This window comes from Emys orbicularis, chromosome 7, assembly GCF_028017835.1.
Source record: "Emys orbicularis isolate rEmyOrb1 chromosome 7, rEmyOrb1.hap1, whole genome shotgun sequence".
Lineage (NCBI taxonomy): Eukaryota > Metazoa > Chordata > Testudines > Emydidae > Emys > Emys orbicularis.
Window position 1 is genome coordinate 59182637 of NC_088689.1, and position 24640 is coordinate 59207276.

General features: G+C 44.1%; 1 protein-coding gene across 2 annotated transcripts; it reads right to left on the bottom strand.

Moving 5' to 3' along the window:
- Positions 1-289: 289 nt before the first annotated feature.
- On the bottom strand, positions 290-21790 carry PRXL2A (peroxiredoxin like 2A). Of its 2 annotated transcripts, none has more exons than XM_065407717.1 (6): positions 21597-21790; positions 13274-13453; positions 11201-11292; positions 4801-4941; positions 3514-3678; positions 290-836 (listed from the first exon to the last, which is right to left on the bottom strand). In XM_065407717.1, exons 2-6 carry the CDS (start codon positions 13449-13451, stop codon positions 729-731), a joined length of 684 nt encoding a protein of 227 aa, XP_065263789.1. In that variant the 5' UTR covers positions 13452-13453; positions 21597-21790; the 3' UTR covers positions 290-728. The 2 variants fall into 2 exon arrangements, with proteins under 2 accessions (XP_065263789.1, XP_065263788.1); XM_065407716.1 differs by lacking the exon at positions 21597-21790 and adding an exon at positions 16881-17046.
- Between the last annotated feature and the right edge of the window lie 2850 nt (positions 21791-24640).

The window sequence follows — 24640 nt, forward strand, 5'->3', positions numbered from 1 at the left end:
ATGCACTTATTATTCTCTGCTGCATTTAGAATCCTTATTTCACTTATTACTGGGCACGTCCCACCTTGTGGTCATTATCACCACCTTTTAAATAAGTCCAATGCTGACTTTTAATTTTCCTTACAAATCAGAATATGAAGCATATAAGGCACCATCTTCATTCAAACAAAGCCAACGGCAGAACTACCACTGAAGTCAAAGGGAGCAGGATTGGACCCCATATGTAAAAACTGTAGCAATCAGACATGTGTCTAAGATTCTCAGTGCAAGGAGAAAGTCTGGACAAGTTTTAATCTCTCATCAACACAGAGGCTTCTAACTATTTTAATAAAATTAGAAATTTGAAAACCAAGACATTTCATTTACATAATTTTTATTATCTTTCAACCTCACTTACTCCTGCTTTAGCAATGTCCTACTCCCCAGGCACCCAGATATTCTTATTTTTCTGGCTAACTGGACCCATCTAGGTTACGCCTTAAGATTTTGGGCCCAGCCTTTCATTAATGCGGTAAAAGACGAAAAACTAGTAGAAACAGTGGGTGCCTAAGGGGCTACAAAGCACAAACAGGTCAGCTACCATCAAAGAGGTTGTTCATTTGTTGACTAATTTCAGAGAGAATCCTCCAGCTGAGCTATTACTGAATAGTCTAAGAAAGCAATTACACTGCATGTTCACATACAGACATGTTCTACATTTTCGAGCCAAGACTGAACATGTGTAACTATTAGTCAGTGTCTGCAGCTTGTCGTTTTATCTTCTCAGCAGCTTCAAGAACAGACTGAAGGCTCACTTTGTCTCCAAATTCTCTCTCTCGATGCTCCAAGAGAACACCCTAGTGAGAGGGAAAGAAAAAAAGTGCAGTGATTCCTTTTTATATGGGGATACATTTAAATAGAATGCAGTATTTAGGAACTCAAAAACATTGCTTTTTACTTTCTATCTGACTGAGAAACAAGGAGTAAAAGACAATATGATCCAATTTCTCAGATACAGGATTAATCAAGTCAACCAAACAAATATATGAGTTTCCCCTCATATTACTTATGTTAGGGCACATTATGCAAGGATACATGTTGTGGCATTTTCTTATAAACTAGATAAACTCTTCTTACAGTACATTCACACTTCCATCTCAGGAAGATTAGTGCAAATACAAATTTCAAGTAACCTGATCAAGGCCATGGAAGCACCATTAGTAGGGCCCTACCAAATTCATGGCCAGGAAAAACGCGTCACGGACTATGAAATCTGGTCTTTTGTGTGCTTTTACCCTAAACTATAAAGATTTCACAGGGGAGACCAGCGTTTCTCAAATTGGGGATCCTAACCCAAAAGGGAGTTGTGGGGGGAGGTCACAAGGTTATTTTAGCAGGGGGTCACACTATTGCCACCCTTACTTATGCGTTGCCTTCAGATCTGGGCGGCTGCGGAGCAGCGGCTGTTAGCCGGGCACCCAGCTCTGAAGGCAGTGCCCCGCCAGCAGCAGCGCAGAAGTAAGGGTGGCAATACCATGCCATGCCATCCTTACTTCTGTGTTGCTGCTGGTGGCAGGTCTGCCTTCAGAGCTGCGCTCCCGGCCAGCAGCCACTGCCGCTCTCTGGATGCCCAGCTCTGAAGGCAGTGCCACCATCACCAGCAGAGCAGAAGTAAGGGTAGCAGTACTGCAAACCCGCCCCCCCCATAACCTTGGGACCCCCTCACAACTCCTTTATGTAGGGTGACCAGACGTCCCGATATTTAGGTATTTGTCCCGCATCCCGATCGATCTTCGGTCGGGACGCTGCACTCTGCCTTTTTTTTTTTTTTTCCCCGCCCCCCCCCCCCCCATCTCCTCTGACTGCCGGCAGCACTCAGCTGTTCTCGGTTGGTTTCCCCCCCCCCTCCCGAAAACCAGAGGCTGAAGGTATGCATAGCTAAGGGAGGGTGCATAATCTCCTCTGACTGCCGGCAGCACTCGGCTGTTCTCGGCTTCCCCCCTCCCCCCGACTGCCGGCAGCACTGGGCCACAGTAGGGAATTGGGAGAGGGAGCTGTTTGTGTCGTTACACCGGCAGCACTCGGTTTTGGGTTTTTTTTGCTCCGCCGGTGACCCCTCCCCTTGTGTACCGATATTTTCTTCCTGTCATCTGGTCACCCTACCTTTATGGGTCAGGACCCCATAAATTACAACACTATGAAATTTCAGATTTAAATAGCTGAAATAATGAAATTTACGATTTTTAAAATCCTATGACCATGAAATTGACCAAAATGGACCATGAATTTGGTAGGGCCCTAACCATTAGGCTCTAAGCACATTTAACCAAACAGCAAGTTAGAAGTTCCCATAGCACATAGATATAGCTAAAACAGATTTACAGTAGACTGTGTATACATGACATTTGTTTTATACTTTATATAAATTATTTATACCCTGGTAGCACCCAATCTTCGGCACTTTCAAGACAGAAAGACACCCCCCATTATAAATCTTGCTTTGACGATCTGTGTGATTACTGAACAAGCAAATGTTTCTTGGCAGCATGAATTACCCGGGACTAAACTTCCAAAGGCGACTAGTGATTTTTTGGGTGCCCAACTTGAGACAATTTAAAGGGGGCCTGATTTTTAGAAGGTGCTGGCATGCCACCTTTGGAAATTTAAGCCCAAGTTTTTTGCTGTTTTAAATCACAATTTATGAAGTCTGCTACATATTTATCTCCATACTCTTAAATTTTACAAAACCATTTGATAAGATCATACTATACAGTAAGTCTTTAGGATGTTATATTTAAAGATGGACCCCAAGTTGGATCTAGAGCTGATTTTTTCCAAAATGTGATGAACTATAAATCTGGATTTAACCACCAAGCCCATCTTTCAGGTATATTGTACTATGTTGTTTTGTAAACAAACCGAGGATGGTTATCAAAAATGTGTATCGATCATTCGTTCCATACAGCGTTTGATTTGAGTCAATGTCATCATGAAATCTTTGTTTGTTTAAGAACATGAACAAATAGCAACAGTATTTAGGACTGAGGTTTCCCACCCCCACACACATCATAACCAGTAATGGGAGAAGATCACTTATTTGGTGCAAAGTCACCTCCAAATTTTAAGTTAAAAATGAGAAGTCATTACCAGGGGCACATCCACCAGCTGAGTGGAAAGTTATGTGAACTGTCAATTGTAATTTTTAAGAGAATGGTAGCTCATCAGTGAAGAGTAGCAGATGGAAAATCTCCTTAATGGGTAAGTGTCAGAACATTTGGAAGTGATTATAAGAGATTTGTTTTCAAGGGCAGCAAGCTGATTGAAGTTTGTGTCAGGCATTGGAAGATGTTCTGTGAACCTCACTGCACAAGACAAGAGATGCCCCAAGCCCACAACTAGAACGTAGTGCAGGACAGAAATTAGTGGCTGACTGTGGCCTTGTCATGTTCTAAGAGTAAGTGGCTAAAGCAGGAGGCCTTTGGGCTCTCATAGGGGCATGAAGGAAACTGAAGGGAAGAGGGGATGAAGAAGTACCTGTTTCCCAGCACCAATCACATAAACTCCTCCCAGGATGAAACCTTCTCCTTCCAGGTTACCACTGTATCCATTCTTCCACGCGCGAAGGAAGTTCTGCCAAACTCCTAAGCGGATAAGACCCATCGACAGCATTTTTCGCTTGTGAGGACCATAGAACTTTTTCTGTAGGACGACAGAAAGAAAACTCAAACAAGAAACAACAGTGACAGAGGAGACTTTCCTAACTGTAATCAAGGCAGTCAGATAGAAACTGTTCTGGATGCAGAGGCTAACAAGTAATATTTGGGTATACAGAACTGAATGATGCCTTTAGTAATCTTATCAGGACAGAAGTTCCTTTAAAACATTAAGAGGTCACCTACTTTCCACACAATCAGCAACATCCAGTTGTTTTTGTCACTGCTGCCATTCCAGATTTATGGAGCTGATCAACCTGCTACATTCACTTCCTGGACATCTTGACTGCTGACATCAGCAGCATGTTTTTGAATTAACAGATTTGTTTTGAACTACTGGGCAGAACTCCCTCTAGAACAGCCTGTCTTTTTTCATGTGCTGGAAAAAAGGGACGGGGTTGCCACCGCTCACCATTTTATTACCAGTCTCATGATATTGTTTTTCCTAAAGTCCCTGCTTTTGGAATCATGTAATTGAGAGAACCTGAGCTTTCACTCAAGAGGCTGTTCCTAGAACTCAGTGTTGGAGAGATATGTTGGGAAACATGACCCAGAAAGATCCAAAAACAACAGAAGGCAAATAAAAGAACCATTTATCATGATTTCTAAACCTCAAGATTTTGAGGGTGTGACGCATGATTTCTGAATTCTTGTGTTTGGCAACAGCATAAGTTTTCAGTAAACATAGCAACAAGCAGTTATATTATTACCATTTGCGCTGCAACATGAACTTATCACACCCTTCTATTTTATTGTTAGTCCTTGGTTTTAATACCAGGATAATTATCAGACAGTGCATCCCAGTGCAAGAAAAGAGAAAAATAGTTGGCACGATCTTACTGTTTGCTTAGGTGTGTGTGTGGGGGGAAAATCATGCAAGAACATGTCAACAGTACACAGCAGAAAGACAGCTAAGCTTGTAAATTGAGCAAATTTATATATAGAAAATCTAAGATGATTAACTTCTTAAGCTACAAAAGGCTATTAAATCAATTTCCAGATACCTAAGTTTCATTCAGGCCACACTATGCAGATTGCTTGAAAAGGCTTGGTGGATATAGATGCTGACTCAAGAAAGCTTAAAACAAACAGAGCAATACAAACATACCTTTTCATCCAGAAATATTTCCCCTTTGAAATAATGCTGAAAATCCTCCACTTCAGTCCCAATCTTTTCTTTCACAACAGCATAGAGGGGGACGCCAAGTTGGTCGAGCTGAGGTTTGAGAGAGGAAAGCTCAGAAGCCTCCTAGAAGACAATGAGTGTGATGCCCGGTTTAACTACTGGATGGAAGCCTGCAAGGCTCAACATTTGGCATGTAACCACTTAGGTGGATGGTGGCTAGAGGTGCAAAGTGGATGCAATGAAGTGTAATAAACAGGGCATATGAGTGAGTTCTAGTCCTAAGCCTTCTATTGGCATAGAGACATCTTCACCAGAGATGAAGGTGTGATTGCAGTGCGGGCAGGTATATGCATACTAACTTTAATCCAGATGGTGCAGCTAACAGTGGGTATGTATTCAGGTTACTGGCCTGTGCGAAGATCCATGCTACTGCATATTCACTGCTATTGTTACCCATGCTAGGTAGATTAAAGCTAGTGTAGGTATGCCTACCTCTCTGCAATCACTCCTTCATTCACAGTACCCTTACTAGGGCTGACTTCACTAGGAGAGGGGGATAGTTTTAAGCATGTATTTGCAAAAATCCTAGCAAAGGCTATAGCAAAAGTCTTAATTAATACTATAACTTGCCTTGTCCATGCTAGGATTTTAGCATTTGTTAAACACACATTCTTTCCTAGTGAAGATATGGCCACTGTGTGCAAGTCACTTAGCCTTTCTGTGCCTCAGTTTCTCCACCTGCAAAATGGTGAATAGGCATGAATGTACCCTTTTCATGCTGCAGCTTTTATCATACAAGGAAGAGGTAAAAGTTAGTTATTTTTTCTAGTGTATACAGTGAAACTGTGTTTCTTCTGCATGCACCTTCAGGATACCAGCAGTTATGCTGCTTTATGTGTCCCAGGCAATGTGATATACTCCTGGGGGAATTCTGCGCTACTGTGCACGTGCATAATTAATGAGCCATATAAGCATATTTTTAATTTTTTGTGCAGAAAAAAGCTTCTGTTGAAATGTTGCTGCGGTTCCTCTAGACTCAGACTCATAAGGGCTAGTGGGGGAGGACAGACTGGGGCAGGGGTTGAATGGGAGTGGAGGCACAGGGCCACATGGGGGAGGGAGGTGCAGGGCCACATTGTGATGGGGCAGGGGATGCAGAGCTACATACGGACGGGAGTGGCTGGGTGGGGGCACAGAGCCACATGGAGATGGGGAAGTGGGTGTCTGAGTGAGGGTGGATGGACACATGTGGACGGGGTGCAAGAACATATGGAGACAAGGGCAGATGTGCCTAACTGAATGGGAGAGGCTAGGGGGGTCAGCCAGGGTCTGCATGGGGGAAGCTCCCTAACAATCCCTCCCCGTCCCCCAAAGAAACCTGTTCTATACTTTTCCCACCCATATCCAACAACCCTTCAAGTTCACACCCAGGCTCCTTCCCAGCAATTTACTTCCCTCTCCCTCAGCTTTTCCGTTACCCTTGACTCCCCCAAGCCTTTGCATTGCTTCTGAGGGGTGCGGTAAATATACTTCTGTATTGTAGTTTAAGTGAATTATTACTCAGAGTTCTGTATTAACATGCCTAGTAAGGAATCTATTTGTCAAAAAACATTTCCTGAATCGTTTTTGTTGTCTGTATTGTTAGTGTTTGACAGGAATTTTGAAATAAATGACCAAAAATAATTGAAACTGATGTGATTATAGTGTGTTATTTTGACAAATAAAATATGCAGAATTTTAAAATACTGTGCACAGAATTGTTAATTTTTTGTTGCAGAATTTTTAATTTTTTGGCGTAGAATTCCCCCAGGAGTAGTGATAGCAGCAGCAACACTAACCCATCTATGGGTTTTCCACTCTGCAAGGGAAACTGTAAAAGCAGTTTGTGGAGGGGGAAAGTTTTTTCCAGCATCTCCTAGCCTCCAGTGCCAGTTCCAACAGGGAAAAGATGTGACAGAGACAGTAGCTGAGGGGCTTTTGTGCATTTTAAGGGAGAATATGGCCTTTGCTATGCAAAATAACTCCGACACCAGACTTATTGCTTAAAGGGCACAATCTGCATACAACCAGTTTATGAGGAGAAGCGACTGAATTGCCTTGACTGAACAAAGTGTTGCCATAATTTAGGGAAGATATCAAGAGTTCCAAGTAGAACACTCAGGGGAAGGCAGATGGCAAAATCCACAGACATTACAAGGCAGATGTCAACAGGCCAGAGTGAGTCTGTGTAAGGGTAAGGGCAGAGCTCCAATCTGCTACTGCCAATCCCCACACAGAAAGCTCAGAGGAGATAAAGAGAGGAAATAAGTAAGCATGAATCAGCCCTATGACAGTCAGTGAGTAGGGAATGGGAGGTATACTTAATACTCCTATTTTTGAATATATCCTTTAGGGAATATATATATATATATAAAGGCTTCTTGGACTCACTTCATCACCAACCCCCACCCCCCCATCTGTTTGCAAAGTTCTGTGAATTCTTTGCTGTTTACCCTAAATCAAATACTTGGACTCTCTTTCTACAATAATTAAGCAAAACTCCAAGACAACTCAGCATGCACCAGCCACCACGGAGTACTCCCTTTAAAGAAAACCACATCTCTATTCCATGATAGTTGTCTAAAATTCTGAAACATGATGCTGCAGACCATTACTATAGTTTTGCTTATAAAAACAAAAAGCTCCCCCACAACCAGGAACCCATGTACCCCTCAGTAGCTTGGGGGTGGGAAGCCCTAGCACATAGGTGGGGGAACAGAGGCAGAGAAAGAAGTCAGAGTCTGCTTGGCTTTTTTAAACTCCCATCAAAGAGGATAATACAACTGTGCCCTGAGCATGGCAACATGTGCCCACACAAGAGAAAAAACCACTCCCTTGGGCAGGGTATGCACCTGGTCGGTCTAAATGAGAGAGGGAGAGCAGACTGAACAGCGGCAATTCCCATGCAGGGAGGAGAACCTGGCTCTGCCCTTCCCTGCCAGCTAGCAAACCAGGTTTGCACCAGAAACAGATTATTTCCACCCCCATCCACCCACAGCAAGAAAGGTGTGACCAGTGAGAAAAGTCAGTCTGTCACAGTTCCCTCCCTGGTCTGCTCATGGGGTGGTGCAGAAACTACACCTCACTCCTTACTCAGGACACAGTGAACATTTGCAGCTTAGCCTATGGCATTCAGCATACCTCTGGCTTTTTTGCCCACTTAAATCACTGTATAATCATCTGCAAAACCAATGGTTAAACAGTAGTTTTCTCTTCCACGTCCATCTCAAGGGCAAGCTTCTCCCCAGTGCCCCTAGTGAGAACCACAAGGTAGAAAGAGCAGTAAGAGACTGACAGTGAGTTAGTCTCAGATCACCGACTTTTCCTCCTAAGTTGGCAACCTGCTCCCTCACGTTTACATAGATATTTTTAAGATTCATATTAAAACTTGGTTAAAAGAAGTACAATTTAATACAGTGAAGACTGCTTACTGTCAGGGGACTGGTTTAGGGGATACATGATGGTATACAGAGCTTTTCCCCTCTAGGTCACTGGCTCAACTCTACTCCAAGTCCACACGGCCCAATTCTCAGAGCACTAATTTCAACGGGATTTGTGGGTTCTCGCCACCTCTAAGGGGGAGGCCCATAGTGTCACTACATCATGCTGTTACCACCTGATGGCCCACAGCTTGGGACCTGTGTGAAGCAAATGGCTGGTCTTAGCCCCAATCCTTGTGGAAAAACAAGTATCCACATCTCTTCTACACAACCCCACCACTACAACTGAAACCACCGTTGGCCATCTCACCAGAGAAGGCAAAGATTAAGGAAGAGATTCTCAAAGGCACAAGTCAGTGGTAGCTGGGTACCTAACTGTCTTTTATGACTTTGAAAAAGCTCTCCCCCCTACCCCCCAGGGTGAGAGGGAGTGTGGCACTCCCTAGTGGTGGTCCCCTCCAGTTCAGAATTGAGGTCCACTGTTGAGGCAATGGGTGTGAGGGGGGTGGAGCTTACTCTGTCCCTGCCTGCACGCTACCTGTTACTCCTGAGGGAATTCTGCACCAAAAATTAAAAGTTATGCACACAATATTTTAAAATTCTGCAAAATTCTGGAAATTTTGTCAATAAATAAATGCGGCTCCAGCACGGTAGTGGGGAGCACAGGCCACTGGCTGCACTGAGGTGGGAGATCACCTTGAAGCCCTCACCTCCCCCCAATACAGAGACTTGGCAAGGATGCTGCACCTGTTCCTCACACAGTGCAAGGGCTGGGCCTGCCCCAGAAACGCCCCGGGGCCCTGTCCCTCTGCGCCAGGTGTGGATGGACAGGCTCAGCCCAGCAGGATCCAAGTGTGGAGGGGCTTAGTGTGGGGGGATCCAGGTATGGGGTGAGAGGTTTCTGTGTGGGGCAATCTGGGTGTGGGCGGCTCAGTGGGAGATCTGGATGCAGAGGCTCGTTGGGATGTTCAGGGTGCAGGGGCAATGGTACTCTGCAGGGGACCCAGGTGAAGATGGTTGGGGCTCAGGAGGTGGGGGGGTCTGGGTGTGAGGGGGCTCAGTGGGAGGGTCTGGATGTTGGGGGATTGGGGCTTGATGGGGTGGGGTCCAGGTGCAGCGGGTTGGGGATAGGTGGGGTAGGGATCTAGGTGTGGAGGGCTCAGAGGGGTCCAGGTGTAGGGGGGTAGGGCTTGTCAGGGTGAGGGTTCAATGGGCCTGCTTAATGGGGGAGCCCCAGCTGCTGCCAAGGGGATGCCACATGGTGGGCTCCCACTTCCTCCCGCCCTATCCCCTTTTCTTCTCCATCCCCCTCCCCTCACTCCCACATTCCCCTCCCACCTGCCCTATTCCACCCCCACTTCCTTCTCCACTGCCTCTTTCCCCCACCCACCCCGTATCCAGCCCCACCGCGGGCACTAACTGTTGCACAGAATAGAAAACAGGAAAGCTCCCAGCACACAGAAGGGGAGCACAACTGGCACTAGGACCCAGGAGGAGGCGTTCAGCTGCAGAGTCAGTGGAGCAGAGACACAGCCTCCTTCAGCTGGGCAGCTCTGCCTTTGCAGAATGGGGGGAAGTGACATGTAACCCCATGTGCCCACCCCCATGCTTTGCCTCTGTTTGGAGGGGGCAATCCCCCCCAAAAAACTGCACCCATGGTTGCCACCCACCCCACCCCACGGTTTCCCTTTGCTTCCCTGCCATTTTCTGATAGGAAACACACAAATCTGCCGGGGGTGGGGGGAGAGCAGGGGGGAGGGAGGGGCACGGCACATTTTGTCCCGCAGAATCCCCCCAGCAGTAAGGACTTGTTCCATGATCATACTATTTCAATCTGTCTGTCTCTTTCCATGAGAACTAAATTCACTGAAGCATACAACGCTTTCCAATATTATGCAGTGTAGGGACAAATACAGTGTAGGGAATCTCCGGCTGGAGATTCTTGCCTGTATGCTCGGGGTTCTACTGATCGCCATATTTGGGGTCGGGAAGGAATTTTCCTCCAGGGTAGATTGGCAGAGGCCCTGGAGGTTTTTCGCCTTCCTCCGCAGCATAGGGCAGGGGTCGCAAGCTGGAGGATTCTCTGCGACTTGAAGTCTTTAAATCACGATCTGGAGACTTCAACAGCTGAGTTAAGGGAAAGTGGGTGGGTCAGCTTTTGTGGACTGCATCATGCGGGAGGTCAGACTAGATGCCCACAATGGTCCCTTCTGACCTTAAAATCTATGAGTCTATGAGTCTATGAGACTAAGTAGACCCTATAATTAAATGGTTGCTAGACTTAATTAAATTGCTCTGTTTTATTAACTGGTGAGTAATAACATAATTGCTAAGGTGGAAATATCCTAATAAGTGACCAAAATATAAGGCACGTTTTACATTCAGTAGAGTATCGAACAGATCGTGAACAGCAGATGTGTGAACAGCAGGCTTTTCCTTCCTCCCTTTGAAAGAATGACTAATCTCCAGGATTAAATGAAACACTGACTTGAGCAAATTGGTGATAGATGTTTCCCCCTCCCATGCAACGCTGCTGTATCAGTACCTGCAAGATTCCTGCTAGTCCGTTTCTGGGCTTCTCTTGACCACAGACCACCTATATAGCCAAATTTATTTTGGATTTGCGGGGCCAGATTCTCATCCCGTGTAAATCAGCATAACCCCATCAGTCAATGGATGTATGCTGATTTAGACCAGCTGAGAATTTAGCCCATAATATTGGCAAATGGAGACAGAGATAAACTAAGCTCATTTTCACGTGGGAGCAAATCTGGGATTGGAAACAAGATTTTCAGATATGCAAGACTCGTGCTTTAGCTGACTGCCTCCCTGGTCACATCTAACACAAAGACACGTAACTAGAGCAAAACTCTCTGAATTAACCCCCAAGCCCATCACAATACCTCTCTGCACAAAAAGCATCCAGGTCTCCGCACAGCCATGATCACTGCACCATTCTTCTTCCATAGCTCACCTGCCTTGAATGTTCTCTCTTCTGTTTATAAGGGAGAAATAGCATGAATTATGGCATCTATTTACATAACTACAACTTCTGATGAAGAACACTAAGCATGGTGAAAGATTCCCAGTTCAGTATTCCATTTGGGTTTATATTCTAATCAAGACAGAGGGGGAGATTTTCAAAGTGTATTTAAATTCCAATTAAATGTATATAAAAAAAGTCCATTTTAAAGTATCAGTTTTATTAAGATCCCTGAATTTATAGCAATTTTCAAAAACAGGTATGAATGATCATCTCTAGTTTTGCACATGGGAGTCAGCTCCCAGCTCTGCCAAACATCCTAACTTTCCGTCCCCTGCTTGGTTGCCTCCAATTGTATTTATTAGTGGTGCACGTTTTGAATAATATTGCTTATGTTCTGAAACAAGAGCTATTGCCACAAACAGCAGCCCATCAGTTTGTGCCATAGAATGAAACCCCTCTCATTTTCAGATTTTCCACGGTGTTATACAAGTTTTGTGCTACTATAACTCTACTGAACTCAACAGTCAAACGTAAGCAATGCAGAATCAGGCCTTATGTCTGGACATAGCATTATGGTGTACAAGTTACTTCCCGCTCAAGCACAAAACATCCTCTTTCAGTCCTCCTGTGTACATCTGTCAATTAGATGTCAATGTGTTCACTTGAATTTTTCCCCCCACCCTGCAGTAACAGGCAATATTAATGACATTGAAAACTCTAAAGAGGCATTCTCTGTTTTAACCTCTATTGACTCCTGCATGTGACTTTGCACACGTGAATAATTCTCCACCTTGTTTTGGGCTTTTGTAATAGAATTAAACTGCACAGCACCTTGGGGAAGGGTTTTAAATTTTTTGTTTATGTTTACTCCGAGTCTGTTTTCACCCTTTAGCTCCTATCACAGGAATTGGCAACCTTTGGCCCGCAGCCCGCCAGGGTGCTTACCACAGACCACCTATATAGCTTGTTTGTTTGTTTACCTGTCACGTCCACAAGTTCAGCCGATCGCGGCTCCCACTGGCCGCAGTTCGCCACTCCAGGTCAATGGGGGCTGCGGGAACGGTGCGGGCCGAGGGATGTGCTGGCCGCCGCTTCCCTCCGCCCCCATTGGCCTGGAGCGGCGAACCGCGGCCAGTGGGAGCTGCGATTGGCCGAACCTGCGGACGCAGCAGGTAAACAAGCCTGCCCAGCCCGCTAGGATGCTTACCCTGGCAGGCCGCAGGACAAAGGTTGCCAATCCCTATCCTATCATCAGGCATGTGATGGTTTGGACAGGCTGGAAAAAAGTGCTCTTTGTGAAATAAGCAAATCAACAGGAAAAAAAACATTTTGTATGTTAGGCAGAAAAATTATCTAGCTGACATGAAGAATGATCAGAAAGCAGCGAAGTCTGCAAAAGACGACACAGAAACAGGGAACTGTAGAGGAGGCCACATGGCCTAATGAAGAGAGCACCGGATGGGATTTAGGAGACCTGGTTCTATTCCCAGCTCTGCCATTGGCCTGCTAGTTGACCCTGGGCAAGTCACGTCACCTCTCTGTGCCTCAATTTCCCTATCTGTAAAATGAGGATAATAATACTGATCTCTTTTGTAAAGTGCTTTGAGATATATGGCTGAAGAGTGCTAAATAAGAGCTGAGTATTATCATCATTCATCTGGCAGCTATTAACTCAAAATTAGATGCATCTTATTTTTTCAGAGAGATCTGTCACTCCAAAACCATCCTTCCCCTCTCAAGAAAAGTCAGCTACTTCCCACACCATTTACTGAAGCAGGGAAAGAAAGAGTGGTTTGATGCCCTCCCTGAACTGCTAATAGATGGGGTCTAGTCTGGGACAACTATCTCTTCCAAACACACTCCACTTGTCCTAGGAACCTTTGTTTTCAACCCTGGCCTTAAACAGTAAGATTAGCTCTACCTAGGTACTTTTATAAACTCCATCACTGTAGAATGTGAGCTCAGATTTCCAGAGGAATCCAATTCTTACCTTCTCCCAGAGATCTTAGCTCGGTCATCTCTAAAAACTCCAACGATGCTGCCTCCGGTTTGGAGAGAAACAAGTCAGTGTTAGCAAGAAGAATCCCTGTCACAGCTACGCCAATAGCCCCAAGGCCGATAGACCACATCCCCATGGTGAAGAGCTCCAAGTCTGGCAGGGAAGACATTTCTGGAAATAGGAGGAGGAAGAAAGAATTATTCCAGCTGCTGGATAGATTCCAAGGAGAGGGGAGGGAGAGTTAAGAAGAAGAAGAAGGAGTCAGCCAGTGGTGCCCAACCTTATTATACAGGAGAGCCACATAAACCTAAGCACAACCTTGTGTGGGCCAAACTGATTCTACATATTTTAATAAGATTTAAAGTCACCTGTATTGATTTATATTTTAAGTTCAGCTTGTTTTGTATGTACACCTCTACCCCGATATAACGCGACCCGATATAACATGAATTCGGATATAATGCGGTAAAGCAGCGCTCCAGGGGGGCGGGGCTGCGCACTCCGGCGAATCAAAGCAAGTTCAATATAACGCGGTTTCACCTATAACATGGTAAGATTTTTTAGCTCCCGAGGACAGCATTATATCGGGGTAGAGGTGTATTTAGATAGGTTGTTTCTATGTACAGTATTGTCTATTTACATACCTGTGTAAACTAAAATGATGTAAACATGATGACAAAACACAAATGAATCGTTTAGTATATTGTGTTGAAGCAGGCTGTGGTCCTTATGAAATACTTTGGCGGGCACCCCTGGATAACACCTTTTGGCATAGGTAAAAGGATGGTCTGATGGTTAAGGAGACCTACGTTCAATTCCAGCTCTAACCCAGACCGCCTCATCAGTAAAATGGGGTATTGTTACTTCCCTGCCTCACAGGGGTATGAAGAATAAATACAGCCTGCGAGGCAATCAGCTATTATGGCATTCTGCTGTGTAGAATGATTGTTAGAAAAGGGATTCCCTAACTACAGTAACAAAAGATGACATTAGGATTACTCAGCAATGCATGTTAAGCCATTACTGTAAAACATGGCAGACAGTTTAAACCAGTGGGTCTCAAACATTTTTATTGGCGATCCCTTTCACATCGCAAGCCTCTGAGTGCGACCCCCCCCCCAATCAATTAAACACTCTTTTTAATATATTTAACACCATTATAAATGCTGGAAGCAAGCAGGGTTTGGGGTGGAGGTTGACAGCTCACGACCCCCCTTGTAATGACGTCGCGACCCCCTGAGGGGTCCCAACCCCCAGTTTGAGAATCCCTGGTTTAAACCAAAGGAATGTTGGTAGGGCTACAATGGGCCCTGCCTTTTTTTGGTCTTGATATTTTAAAAAAGTTCAGATGATTTTGCAAGTATGCTACAGTGCGTCTATGAGAGAAAGAACTACAGAACGTCAAGATACAGTTCAGCACAATTGGCTGTCTCTGCTTCAACCCTAAACTGAAGCTGCAGAGTGAGACAGAGCAGATCTGTCAGTTTGGAGCGCTGATGCAAAAACATCTAAGCCTCTGACATAATTCAGATCACTGTATATGACCCAGCCTTACAAATACACTCCAGACAGCACCTACTGCCCGTTAAGGCCTCTGCAATTTAGCCTTGATAACTAGATTCTATTTATCAGTTTGTGCAGACATGTCAGGAACAAACAACTTAACCTTAGCCTGGCTGGTTGAAATAGATAAAGCTGAAATGGAAACAAATTGTGCTGACTGTCCCAGAGGCAGCCATTGGATGTTATGAACATATCTGCACCTCACCAAAACGTTGGTGCCATTCTCTCTGTAGCTCAAATCATTTTATTAAAGGCTAGACATATCCTCCCTGAAGGGCCCCAAACGCCCCATTTTTATTCCTGCCAACATTCAAAGAGTCGGCCCAGGCTACCACTCCTGGCAGTACTGTTTCAGTGAGAGAGCAGCAGTTGTGAACTTTGCACAGAAGCAAATATAAGCCTGTCACTATTGAAGGGAATAGTGGAATCCAACCAATGAACTGAAAATGGTACAGAAAAAAAATTGATTGGATTTTGTTGGTTATGCATCAAAGTTCTTTGAGGATGGAGATTCCCTGACACCATCTTCCCCCTTCCCCTTTAAAGCTAGACTCTCAGTTAGAAGTGGTAAAAAATCCTAATTCCAGAATTGCTAATATTTGCTGCAAAACTTAAAGGAATTTGGAAGCATTTAATCATTGTTTTGTTTTTCTTGTGCTGCATTGAGTCTCAGCCTCTTACATATCTTGTATTTCAGGACACTGAATGGGAGAAAAGGCCGGTTTACACAAACGTAGTGCAGATAAGAGAGCAAGGTCTAGCCAGTTGCATCTCTTCTTTCCAATATAGAAGTCTTCACTTGATGTTAACCCTGATTTCCCCTATGTGGGTTTTTAGATGCAATGGCTTTTCAACCTAAGGCCATATCATGACAGTGATTTTTAAATTAGTGATCACCTGTTGAAACTGGCCGGCCAGTGAATGTAGTTTACTAAGGCCATTTTAGAAATGGTCTGTAAAACTCTGAAAAGAAATTAACTGAGTCAGAGACCAACTCATTATACAAACTGCTACAGCTTGTTTGTATAATGTAACCTGATATTGCAATAAGTATTGAGAGGTCCCTTGAGAGATAAGATTTTGTTGGTATCCCCACTGATCCATCACTCTGCTCCACTGAGCTTGTCCTTTCTATCATAAATTAAGAAGTCTACTCTTTAGGTTTGAGTCTGGTCTGGTCCTGTGTAATTAATTACCACCTGTGTGGGTGGCGGATGGTAAAAGTGGAGGATAACACCCACCAGCTCCTATCTTGCCAGACAGGAGAAGTATTGCACAATTCTTGATTCCTCAGATGATTACTGCTAGTGGCTGGGGCAGATTATCTTTCAAGAACAAATGTAATTTAAAAAAAAATTCCCCACAAACCACTATCATGTCTTTAAAAACCACAGTCAGATCAGCAGCAGGTATAAATGGAGCTATGCTGATTTATACACACTTCAGATCTGGCCTGTAGTTTACAATTCTATAAGGAGTGATTTTCGTTCCAGTAGAAAGGACAGCATTAGCCTGGACCAAGAGACAAAACTTTTTCAGCTGTACTGGGTTCATTTTGATGTTTCTTTCTTGGCTAACAGAAAGGCTGTTCTAGAGAAACTAAGAGCAAACCTGCTGATCAAGCAAACAGGGGCATGGAAGAAATAGCTCACTCCACAATAACATGAAACTCCTGCTTCTGCTCAGCTGAGTGGCATCAACAAACAGTGAAGTATACTAAATAATGCATATACACAGCAGCAACTACCATGATCAATAAAACACTAGCAGACAGAAGAGCTTGAGCCCTGAAACATCTGCTCTACTGCTTAGAAAGTTAAAGATAGTTTTCTCTTTAGTCTCACTGCCCATATGCTGTAGCATTGCTTTCTCTATTTCCACAGATCAGTTGCAGCTCTTGTAATGCCTCTCAAAGTGGTCCAAAGCTCCACAATATTAATGCTTTTTGATTCAAAGCCATGAGGAGTTTTACATGTAAAAACCCCAAAGCATCCCATAATAGCAGACTGTTAATATTTTAGAATAATGCACTCACCAGAACCCATGGGGCCAGTGTGCACATACACCTCACCAACTTTAACACTTGAACTCCATTTGAATCAGGAGAGAAACGGGAATGGTCCAGGGGAGAAGGCAGACAGCTACTGTGTGCTACTGCTGGTCCTGAGGAGGTTCCTTAGACTGTTCCTCCTAAAGAAGGCAGATTAGGTGGGCAGGACTAGGCAGGATTCCAGCAAGGAAACCTTTATGTTACTGCCAGTGCGTAAGTCAGAACGTTTCTGAGCAATACTCATCACATTCAAATGCGGTTGGATTACAAGATAACAGCTGTCCCTCAAGAGATGAGACTGCTTAAAAAGTATTCCGTTTAAGATGCTGAGAAGTTGAAGTCATCTAGGTTATAATGTTACTCTCTTAGGTAGTGGTGGTGGGGGAGGGTCACAGGCAGCCCAAGGGAACACCATAGCATTGAGGAGAGGGTTCTGTACTATAATGCTTCATGCAGTATTCTTATTGAGGATTTTTAATGGTAAATATTCAACTCCTCATGTTTTGTTCATGTTCATATTTTAACCTCCCCTCCTCCATGGACTGATAAAGCAATTCTGTGACTCTGGAAACAAAGCAGCGCTATTGGAAGGAAGGTTCAACAACATACAAGACCAAGTTTTCAGAACTGGCTGCCTAAATCACACAATTAACCCTACTGTGTATGCATCAGGTTACCAGTATTGCCTGAAGCTTCCATTCACTACAGAGTGACAGGTATTGTCCATTCACAGATATTGTCGGGGCCATTGTATGGCTTGAATGACGACAGGATATATGATTTGTATGATAGAGACAGTTTTCTTTAAAAAGTACACTCAATCAATAACTCCCTCCCCCCACTCCTTTGTTGGGATCTCACGTGGCTCCTGATGCTGCAGCCATATATTTTAAGTTTTGTCTACAGTATACAATTAGCCATCTTCGAACATGCTTGTGCTCAGACCAGAGCAGGTCCAGATAACTTGTTGGTTAAAATGCCAGCTAATGCTCTACAATGTATAATTTAGTTGTGAATAAGCCTCTTTTGTGTGTGCCTCTATGTGTGAAGAAACCAGGCTAACACATGATTCTCTAACTTTAATTAATAAAAAAAAAAAAAAAAAAAAAACCCAAACCAAAACAAAAAAACAAAAAAACTTTCCCATATGGACAGAAGAGGAATTGAATTAAGTGTTATCAAATATCACAGCCATCTTTAAACAATTACTTTTGTAATGTATCCATGGCATCTGCAGGTGAGATGACCACACCAGAGCATAGCCACTAACCTTCACAAACACACATGCGTAGCCAGCTTTCTAGAAGTCTTATCAAATAAACTCTTGCTGCACATTACCAGATCTATTGTGGACTGTCACTCTTTCTACCACAAGCATTCAGAGATGCAACATAAAAACAAATGAGACAACTGAAGATAACCTTTTAACAAATTGTTGAGGTGTGAACATAAGTGGTTCTCCCACCATGGAGAAGATTTTTATTCATTACTGTTTAAGAACTTTCTCCTTTTAGCAGGTCATTTCCTGTATCAAGCATTCTGGTCAGCTAGGCTTTTATACAGCACTCATCAGCATAGCATCTAGTCCAAGAGAACTCCATTGTGTCAAATAAGCAATGCTATGTTCCACCGTTCTTTCAAAGAAAGGGAGTTTGAGACCAGATCACATGGTCTAACAGCATTCTCTCTCTTTATAAAGACTTATGTTAAAAAAATCCCTGCTCCCTGGCTTCCCAGTCCCCTCCGGGGAAAACATCAGCAACAGCAGATCTAGCATGGCCCTCTACCCCTCTCACTTATCCAAAGTTTCCAAGCCCCACATGTGGTATTCAAAAAGTGAATAATAATAAGTTAGATACTATGCTAGGGTGAATGCAGAGCTCTGCTCAGCCACGAAGTGGAAAAATCCTCATAGCTCCTAGGTGGATGTGAAAAGGGGAGAACTGGCAGTGTCCATCTAGCAGGATTCTATGGGCTTGATTTTCAGAAGAGTTGAGCTCCCCAAACCCCAACAGGGGCTGCAAGAGTTCTCTGTACACTGCAGAGCCAAGCTCTGTGGAAGCTGGTGGATAGGCAGGAGCGTAGGCAATAGAACTGTAAACTGTGCAGAAACACTGTTCCCAAAAAGCACCCTCAGGGCTCTCTTCTCCTGCTTAAATCCTGTAGTAGCTGCCATGAATGCAAGTTCAGATTGAGAATTTCCTTCTTTTGCCCTGTGCCTTTTGACCTTTGTGAGCTTGGCTCTACGCTTAGGATTTTAGCTTTAGTGTCTGTCACAGTCTCCAAACCCAGAGCACTAGCAACTGTTTCTTTTGTAAGAGGGAAGAAAGCTCTGTTAATTATTGTTGCACCATTTCTATTATCACTGTTTGTGGTGTACCAAGTAGGGCCTCATTGTTCTAGGCTCTGTACAGACATGCTGTAAAGAGATAGTCCCTCACAATCGAGGTTGTGACAATAAACAGATGATGACATGCACAAATAGCAATAGGAAGGATGAGGTAACAGTAATGTGCATAAGGGACCTTGCACTGACACTAAAGGGTTCTGATGAGGCACTATTATAGTTTACATCAAATGTATCTAGCATCTCAGATCTTAGCAACACAGTATAAACTACTCTTTAACAATACCTAGAATCCCCCGCTTTCCTTTTATTACTTTTGTTGTTCAGCGTATATACTGTCTAATAAGAGGGAGAACAACTAGTAATATAGAAACACCAGAACAGGTAAAATAAGTCATCACAAGAAGTGCAGCCAATAGAAGTAGCTGTTAGATTTCAAGGCCACTGTGAGATGAGTAGACTGGTGAAAGGATTATAGCATCAGAAGTAGTTCAGCCAATCACACAAATGACTTGAATTCATTTTTATAATGCACCACTAACACACAGAGGCGTAGCGAGCGCCCTCCGTACCCTCCGACCGGAGGGGGCCCCGCAAGGAAGGGGGCCCCTAAAAGTGGCAAAATAAATACCGCATTCCAGTTTCTGCATTGTAAGGGGCCCCGCCCGGACATATGTTCGGAGGGGGCCACGTTCTTTGTTGCTACGGCCCTGCTAACACATCAAGAATGGAGATCAGTTTTGCAATCATACAAAAGTGATGATAAAGGGACAAATTCTGCCCTCAGTAACACTTTAAGGAACAGAAGCAAGTCCTTCAGAGCGGGGATTGTGTCTTTTGTATGTTGCACAATGTTCCATGGGCATTTATGGAGCTACACACGTATTTATTAATCAAAGTTCAAGTCCTTTGCTCCTTGATACAGGACTCCAATGTCACTGCCCTGCTGACAGATGTCTGTCAATCAGTAACAAAAAGAAAACAAGTTTTTCCTCCACCTCTTTCTTCCTCAATCCAACAGGCTTAAACCCTTTTAAAAGACAATTCCAAATCCAGTTTTATTGGACAGCGATAGCTCCTTACTCTGATACTTCAATCACCCATCTGAATCACCTCAACAGGTTTCCCCCAAACTCCTCCAGCAACCACTGCGAAGCAAAGAGCTTGAGCTTTGAAGCTGTAGCAGATTTACAGATACCAATGTTTCAAGGGCAAGTCAAGATGCCTTCTTGCAGACTCAGCACTTGGCAACCAACAATCCATTTCCATACATGCACAATTTCATTGGGGAAAAATTAAATTAAGCAATCTGGTCTGGGTTTCAAATACATGAAAGTTACAAATTTACTACCAGAAGCCCAAATTACTCCAGAACACAGGTATACCACACAATGCTAGTGCATCTCTCTTCCCCGCTGAGAGATCTTGTGTAGAAGCCATTGGACTGGAACTCAGGAGATCTGGGTCCAATTCCAGTTCTGCTACAGATTCCTTATGTGACTCAAGGCAAGATCATTTAATCTCTGAGTTTGAGCTCCCCGTCTGTTAAATGGGACTAGGAATACCTCCTTGATCCTACCTGTTATCTGTCTTGTCTATTTAGATTGTGAAATCTAGCCTGGGATCCTTGTGTACGTTTTGTGTTATCAAAATAGCCTTGGTCCCACACAGGAAAGATGAAGCTTAGCAATGTTGTGGATTTACTGTAGAGCAAGGCAGAGATTGCTGCTAATGCACCTCCCCTTACCCAATACGTTTGCACAAGTCCAGCCTGTCATCACAATTCAGGTCACCAAGGGTTTATCTACTGCACAGCTCTGCAATTCCCTCCTCCCAATCTCTAACCCTGTTTCCTCAATCGCTCAAATGATAAACATGTCAGCTTCCTGCTGGCTGATGATGAGCCCCTTTGCGAAAATACAGAATTAAATCAACCAGCGTCAAGCAGATTTTCCAATCCGATCATCTGGCCCCACGCTAATCAGACAGTTAGAAACCCCGCCTAAGAGTCAGCAAAGGAGGGTCCCGGCTTTCTTTGGGGAGGCACTACAAGGAGAGATCGCCCCCACGGCACCGACCTACAATTTCCAACCCGGCCCCCTTTGTGCTGTATGCAGTTCTGCAGGATCGTGCTTCAGCCCCCCTCCAACCTGACATGCGGGGTGCAAGGGACAGAGTCAGGAGAGCCAGCCGCCTGCCGCCTCCTTGCACTTTCTACACCCGGACTCGCCAACCCGCTCTCCCCAGTAGGGACTGGGGCTGCTTAGCCGCGGCCGTCAGGCTGCAGCCCTCCAGGCAGAGCAGCGATCGCTGGGCCCGCCAGCCCCGGGGTGGGGGAGGCCGCTGATACTCACACTGGAGCTGCATCCCGGCAGCGCACGTGCGCAGGGAAGCCCTAGCGGCGACTCCTCCCTAATCCCTCCCCAGCACCTGCGAGCCAGGCCCGCGCCTCGGCGCGTCTGCAGACAGATCGCTCGCAGCCCCGACGCGGCGCGGCATTCCCAGCCTCCCCGCAGGGTGGTTAATCAACACCACGTGCCCCGATTCCCAAGGCGGGAGAGTCCCTTTGCAGCGCGCCGCCGGGGATTGCCGGACTGTGTGTGCGCGCGTGACTCAGCAAGACAAGGGGGTTAAAACCAGGGAGAATGAATGCGTTGTTATTTGTGACGCCTCAGGAACATGGCTTAGCTGAACCAAGCACCAAGAAGAATCAATACCTGCAAAATCTGAAACCAGAGAACCAGCCTTAAATCCATCCGCATTCAGAAAGCATTTAATGAGGTGTTGGAGTCCCATTAAGCCTCAATTTACAGTTAAAAAACCTATGCTCAAGTGTTCTGTTGAAAGGGATGGGCATGGAAACAGGCATAAGCGCTTTCATGTTCAACCCACTCAATTAAAACCTTGCATGTTGATATATTCTTCCTTATGCCGTTTAACACTAGTAGTTTGTACCTAATCAACTCTTTGCATAATAAACATATCTCTTGGTCTCAGCCATACTACACTGGAATTACAGAAAGCTCTTTTTGATAAGTAAGATGACAGTATCTCATATTTAAGAAGGCAAAATGAATAAATGCCCTTCATAGAGTTTTTTTTTAATGAAACAAGAGCTTTTTCTCTCTTCAGTAGGGTTACATTAGCTGTCTGAGGTGGTGGAGGGCAAGATTTATTTTGAGAGTTTTCACTGGTGAATTTCAGTTTATTAAAAGTGGAAAGAGAGAAATCACTGGTTTAAAGGCAAAGGCAGTGTATTCCAGTATTCATTAGTTAATACAATGATAGTTGCTTCTGAAATGCTTACAGGTAGATTCAATTATTCAATAGAATATACTTCCTCACATTAATCAGCCAGTAATGTGTCACAATGTTTAATAAACATTGAAGACCCCCAAGAACAGAGACTGCCAATTGCTTGTGGTTATTAAGCATCACCCACACCCAATCCAAGTGCTTATCCTTAGAGCCCTGTGCGGATACAAAATTTGTATCCGCATCTGATCTGCGATCTGCAAACATGGTCAGGCGATATAAAGCGGATATCCGCAGATTTGCAGGGCTCTACTTATCTTCACTAGTGAGTTAATATGATGTACAGTTTAAGTGTTCTCATGAACTTGACCCCTGTCCACACACAAATGCATCAGTCATGTGCAGTTGTTGTAACTACACAAGTTGCGTGGAGTGACTGGGAATAGAGGCAAGACCTTGAGTAAGTTTCCCCTGAGAGCTGCTAACTCAAGCTATCTGTAGTGTGTTCACTGGTGCCACAAAACAACGAGAGCTTTTAGTCCCCCAGTGCCTTCCCACAAACCCTCTTCTCTGTGACCATTTCTTGACATCTACGCATTCCCTGTTCCTGCCTGGAAGTCACCTATAGATCCTTGAAAATCTGCAGATATCTGCTTTATATCTGTGGACCATTTGTGTGGATTGAGTGTGTGGATACAAATTTTGTATCCGCGCAGGGCTCTCATCATCTACCATTGCAAATAGGCCTGCTCCGTGCTCTTCCAGTTGCTTGCAACTTCAAGTACCAGCAACTGCTCTCATTGCTGGTACAGAGCTCCATTTTCTGAGTATCTTCCCCCTAGCATGTTCCCAGTATGTTGTCAACAAACCGGAAGCTGGCACCAAGGTACTCGTGGGTTTCTGCTGCAAGGCTAGAAAAGTCCACAGTTTTAGGGTTTAAGAGGCATTAATGGGATTCCACTACAGAATGTCATTGTGAAACATTTCTCCAAACTAGGCCTTAGCATCGCAATAAATACCTAAAAGCATATGAACACGACTATTAAATATTCTACAGGACATTATATTACTACTATAAATTGGAAAGTACTGCAGTAGAACTTTACTGAACTGCACTTTGGCAAGCCACAAATCTGCAGTGCAATTGTTTAGGGGATTTGCCATGATGGCAGCAATGTCATGATTTTAGCCCTCCTAAGGCTCGTGTCTTTGCTGCTAGGCCATGTATGCCTTATGATGTCTGGAGTAGACTTTTTATAATAAAGCGTTTGTATTTTAAACATGATGCTGCAGTGCTGTTACTCGTGTTGTTTTGCTTTTAAAGTTTATCAGTTAACTGAAGCAATAACCAATATATACACCTTTTAGAAATGTAATGAACTGTAATTGACACCAAAGTAGTACGAGCACTCTCACCAAATATATTCAAAATCCACAGAAACTCCAAGGCAAAAAATTAAGTTAATCTGGAGTAAAGTTGGAAGAATGCCTGTCAATAAACTATGGGAGAGAAACATTTCAGAACATTGTAGTTTTCTCAAAAAAATACAAATATTAGAAATCTTGGAAATTCAAGTTTGATCCTACGTATAGACATTACAATGTTCTTTGGCAGGGTTACTGGCCTAGGGAATGGGGGAAGCAGTCAATGTGACATATCTTGATTTTAGTAAGCCTTTTGACACAGTCCCATATGAAATTCTCAAAAGCAAACTAGGGAAATGTGGTCTAGATGAAATTACTGTAAGATAGGTGCACAACTGGTTGAAAGACTATACTCAAAGACTAGTTATCAATGGTTCGCTGTTAAACTGGGAGGGGGTATCGAGTGGGGTCCTGCAGCTGTCCTGGGTCTGGTACTATTCAATATTATCATTAATGACTTGGATAATGGAGTGGAGGGTATACTTATAAAATCTGGAGATGGCACTGAGATGGAAAAGGTTGCTAGCACTCTGGAGGACAGGATTAGAATTCAAAATGACCTTGACAAATTGGAGAATTGATCTGAATTCAACAAGATGAAATTCAATAAAGACAAGTGCAAAGTATTAAATTTAGGAAGAAAAAAAAAATCAAATGCACAACTAAAAATGGGGAATAATTGGCTAAATGCTGACAAGGATCTGGGGATTATAGTGGA